The following is a 4,457-nucleotide window of genomic DNA, read 5'->3' on the forward strand; positions in this document are numbered from 1 at the left end:
CTAGGTAATTTAAATAGCTCCTTGCGCAATTTGATGAATAGTGTCGCTGATACAGATGAAGGCAGGCATGTTGATAGACAGACAGCTGTAACAGAGAGGAGAGGAAGAGGAGCTGCGTCATGTCTCCTCCTCACGGCTACATGTAACCATTCATCAGCGGAGCTGGATGTCGGGGAGAGTTTGCTCAACTATTACCGTCACCGTGCCGTCCCGGGCTTCATGTTGTGTTGCTTTGCCTTTTTCTGGAAAGCTATGGAGACCACAACGTGTCTAGTCTAAGTGCGCTGTGTCGAGCTTATTGTGATTTTTTTTTTTTCTCACCGTCTCAAACTTGAACGCAGGAGGAAAAGCTTCGGCTCGACAAGGTAACATGTCTCTTCTTCTTTTCCTCTTTTCCCGTCCTGAATAAAGCTTTGCTTTCCTGTAAGCTCGCATCTTATGGTTGTAAACAACGTTTCTGTCAAGATAAAACATATTTTCCATATTATGTAAAGTTAAATACAATAAACGTTAAAGGAAATACTTTTATAATGCTTCCATTAATACGTTTAGTCTTCAAACGGGCACTCTTCCAAAAGTCCCATTTGGTGACTTTCCCTTCTTCACGTCAAAGTCCACCGCTGACATACTGTTAATGCCTGCCTGCCCATTCCTCCCAGTCTGCTGGTCATACCAGTAATAGCATTACTTTTGATTTATTGAAGCTGAAGGATAAAGAACATTCTAATATATTTTACATTTCACGTGCTGCATACATGGATATACAGAGTAGTATCAGTGAAATAAGAGAATCATATTTTGCTTGTACTGGTGTGTATTTTAGTGTTGAGGTCATAGTGAGCTTGTTATGTGAAGTCTTGTGTAGATTTGTGTCAGAGTGAGTGGAAATGGCTGATGTGGTGTATGTAGTGTTAAAACCTCATGTAATTACTGTGAGGTGATCATCCACAAGTGGAAACAGATCCTCTTTAATGACCCCTTTTTTTGCAAATGACCTAAAAGGAATTAACATGTTGTCCTAATAAGGAGATAAGTAAAAGTCAAATAAACGGGTTTAGCTGTTACACCTGTCTCATCTTCCGTACCTCTCTCTTGTGTGCCCAGGAGCCGCTGAGGGCCCACATCAGTATGGTGAACAGCCAAGCGTCAGGCGTACCGCCGGCCCCCAGGTCGTGTGCAGGATGTGGGGGGAAGATCGCCGACCGCTTCCTGCTCTTCTCCATGGAGCGCTACTGGCACACTCGCTGCCTCAAGTGCTCTTGCTGCCAAGCCCAGCTGGGGGACATTGGCACCACCTGCTACAGCAAAGGGGGCATGATTTTGTGTCGGAGCGACTACATCAGGTGAGGTCCTGCGCGGAGAGGAAGGAGGAGCAGAAGAGGAAGCGGCTGCTTTTAGATTTTTGGAAGCTGTACAGACTGAGCAATCTGTGTTCTTGTGTTTGCAGACTGTTCGGGCACAGCGGGGCGTGCAGCGCCTGCGGCCAGTCGATCCCAGCCAACGAAATGGTGATGAGGGCACAGGGAAATGTTTATCATCTCAAGGTAAATCCCCAGCTCTCACATCAGCGCGCTCTATCTCCCACTGCTTGTTTGACAGAAACATCTGGGATTTGGTGGAGAGAGACAGTGAGACGGGAAGATGTGTCCCCACAGTATCAGGAGAGAAAGGAATTTTTTTTCCATCCTCAAACACACTTTCAAACTTTGCTTGAGACGTCTTTTAAGAGCTTTAATGGTACAGATTCAACTGTAATGTTTCATATTTAAATTATTATTCAACCTTTAGATCAGGGATCAGTTTCTTGCACTTGCTCAAATTCTGTTATCAATTTTTACAGAGGTTCATTGAAGCTGATACAATGTCCATTGTATATTAATGTGCTTTAGTGATTTGTTCCACTTCCGTGTCTGAGCCATTGTGTCGCTGCTCCCTGCAGTGTTTCAGCTGTGCCACCTGTAGAAACAGACTGATGCCCGGCGATCGCTTCCATTACATCAACGGTACAATCTTCTGTGAGCACGACAGACCCGGCGCTGCCTTGCTCAACAGCCACCTGCCCCCACTTCAGAGCAACAACGTGTTGACAGACCAGAAGGTAAATAAATAAAGGGGTTCCTGACACTGACACTATACTGTATAACTAACTGTATTTAAAGCAGAGTGTAAATTCTCCTTACATCAACAGCATTGTCCTTTAATGGGACTAATAAAATGTTGACTCCCAGCAGCTGCCATAGCAGGACATACTATTAATAAGAGGGTAAAAACATGAATATAGAATAATCAGAGCTACTATTTTCATAATACAATGTAATGTGTCAGTTGACAAAGTCTGCAAAATGTCAGTTGAAACACTCAAGACAGAAAATTAAAGCCATATAAAAAATGGCAGTAGGTCGCCATATTTAGCATTTATAAGCAGAATATAAACATTTCATAAAAGGTTTATAACACACTATAATGTACGGTAGTTGTAAACAGATTTAAGGACATTTTGAAGTGTTTATTAATGTACATGTATGAACTTCTCCAATCAAGACATTTTATATTATTACAACTGTGTTTTACTATATTGTCATTCATTATCTGTCGCTTACATCTACATTATAGTGTGTTATAAACTATTTATTAACTGGTTATATACAGCTTATAAATGCTATGTTACAAGTACTGCACTTTAATATTATACTTTTCACTCCACCACATTTATCTGAAAGCCAAGTCACAAATTATTATTATTATTATACGAATCATTTTTTCCATACACTTATATCATCACAGAATATGATACATAGTTTTAGATCAAACTGCTCGATTTAAGTTTACCATTAGCTCCAACATTAAAATGCTGCTTAGATGTTCATGCACCAGTAATAGTAATGAATCATTAGAATATGTAACAACAGAACACTGACACAACTATTCTACTGCAAACATTTGATTCTTTAAGTGCATTTTGCAGATAATAATAACATTATGAATGCAGGATTTTTGCTTGTAACACAGCGTTTCTATAGTGTGGTATTGCTACTTTTATTAAAACTGAATACTTCTCCCACCACTGAAAAATAAATCACATGCAGTGTGTATAAAAATGAAAAATAAAAAAAAATGTAAATGTAACAAATCTTTAAAATGTACATTCATAGGCTGCTGATGTGACGATGCTCTTTACAACCACTGCGTTATTCATTTGTGTCATATTGTATTTTGATTTTAGATGAATCAGCCCATATATGGGTGTAATACGATAGATTTCATTTGTTTATATCATAGGTTAAAATGAACTTGTGAATAAGCTGTGGGGCTTCGCATTCACATGACCGGATTTATAAAAACATGAACCCTGTCTTGTGTCTTCTCTGCAGGTATGCTGAGGGGCAGGAACGCTGCGTGTTGCCCTCGCCCTTCCTCCCGAATCTTCACTTCTTCTCTCCTGCTACTGTCGCCGTTGTTGTGGATTCTCATCACCGCCCTGCCTCTCTTCCTCGGAGAGGACGCCGTTTCTCACAGAGATACCCTGTCCTGTCACCATATCACAGACTCTATACACCACATACAGAGTTGCATTTATGTAGTGTTCGATGTTAAAGTGGTCCGTGCATCATGCAAAGACTTACAGAATGTGTGTGGACAAAGGCTCCTTCAGGACTGAGAGAAAGCTGGAGGACAATAATGAGGATGAAAGCCTACACCGTCCACCGGAAGACGGAACAAAAGAATGCTTAAATGAACGTTTGATGGACTGCAGTAAAATGACTGTCAAAGCTTTGCTTATGACATGTGGCATTATTTCCCCTGAGTGTCAGTGTTTTTAAAGAACTCTTGATCTCTCTCTTGTATATGTTAATCTGAGATTTTACACACTGGGGTTTGAATATAAAATTGATGGGTTTCAGGCAAGAATCCAGGGCATCTGAAAATGTTCAGTCATAGGAAAACCGAGTTAAAACGAGTTGAAACACTGCTTGTCAGAAGTGAGATTCAAACCCGCACCGGAAACTTTTTTTAAGCACTCAAGGAAAACAAAAATCTAATGTTGCTGATGGCTGTTATTTCTGCACAAAGAAGAACTGAAATTATCCAGTGAAGGTCTTGTTGTTTTTCTTCTGTAGAGTTTTATTTCTTTATCAGATGCCTGTTCAATGTGTGGACTTAAAAACAAAAATCCTATTAAAATGATTTTCCTGTAACATGTCACGAAGCGAACTGAGGTCATTTTGAAGCCCCTTAGCGGCATTAGAGTGGCATTGTGTTGCATGGTACCTAGCATGGTGGATGTGGCTGTCTCTCTCACTCTCTTTAGCCCTGTATGGTGAAAACATGCCTGATTACCCTGAGGAATGGAATTAGGGGGCTTGAGCTCTGACCATTTACAGAAGCAATTAAACATGAGCCCTGTATCTGTTCTGCTGGAGCTCCTGGGAGGCTGAACTTGAGGCACATCCCGTGGC

General features: G+C 40.9%; 1 protein-coding gene across 1 annotated transcript; it reads left to right on the forward strand.

Moving 5' to 3' along the window:
- On the forward strand, positions 1 to 4,203 carry si:dkey-90l8.3 (LIM domain transcription factor LMO4-B). Its single transcript, XM_042421575.1, has 5 exons — positions 1 to 365; positions 1,105 to 1,343; positions 1,448 to 1,544; positions 1,940 to 2,098; positions 3,372 to 4,203. The coding sequence occupies exons 2-5, from the start codon at positions 1,129 to 1,131 to the stop codon at positions 3,378 to 3,380; spliced, it is 480 nt and encodes a 159-aa protein (XP_042277509.1). The 5' UTR covers positions 1 to 365; positions 1,105 to 1,128; the 3' UTR covers positions 3,381 to 4,203.
- The last annotated feature ends 254 nt before the right edge of the window (positions 4,204 to 4,457 follow it).

The sequence above is a fragment of the Thunnus maccoyii genome, chromosome 9 (assembly GCF_910596095.1).
Source record: "Thunnus maccoyii chromosome 9, fThuMac1.1, whole genome shotgun sequence".
Classification (NCBI taxonomy): Eukaryota; Metazoa; Chordata; class Actinopteri; order Scombriformes; family Scombridae; genus Thunnus; species Thunnus maccoyii.

Coding starts and splice junctions, on each gene's coding strand:
- si:dkey-90l8.3 (XM_042421575.1), top strand. CDS start 1,129: ATGGTGAACAGCCAAGCGTCAGGCGTACCGCCGGCCCCCAGGTCGTGT. Junction 1,344..1,447: donor TGTCGGAGCGACTACATCAG/GTGAGGTCCTGC, acceptor TTGTGTTTGCAG/ACTGTTCGGGCACAGCGGGG. Junction 1,545..1,939: donor GAAATGTTTATCATCTCAAG/GTAAATCCCCAG, acceptor TGCTCCCTGCAG/TGTTTCAGCTGTGCCACCTG.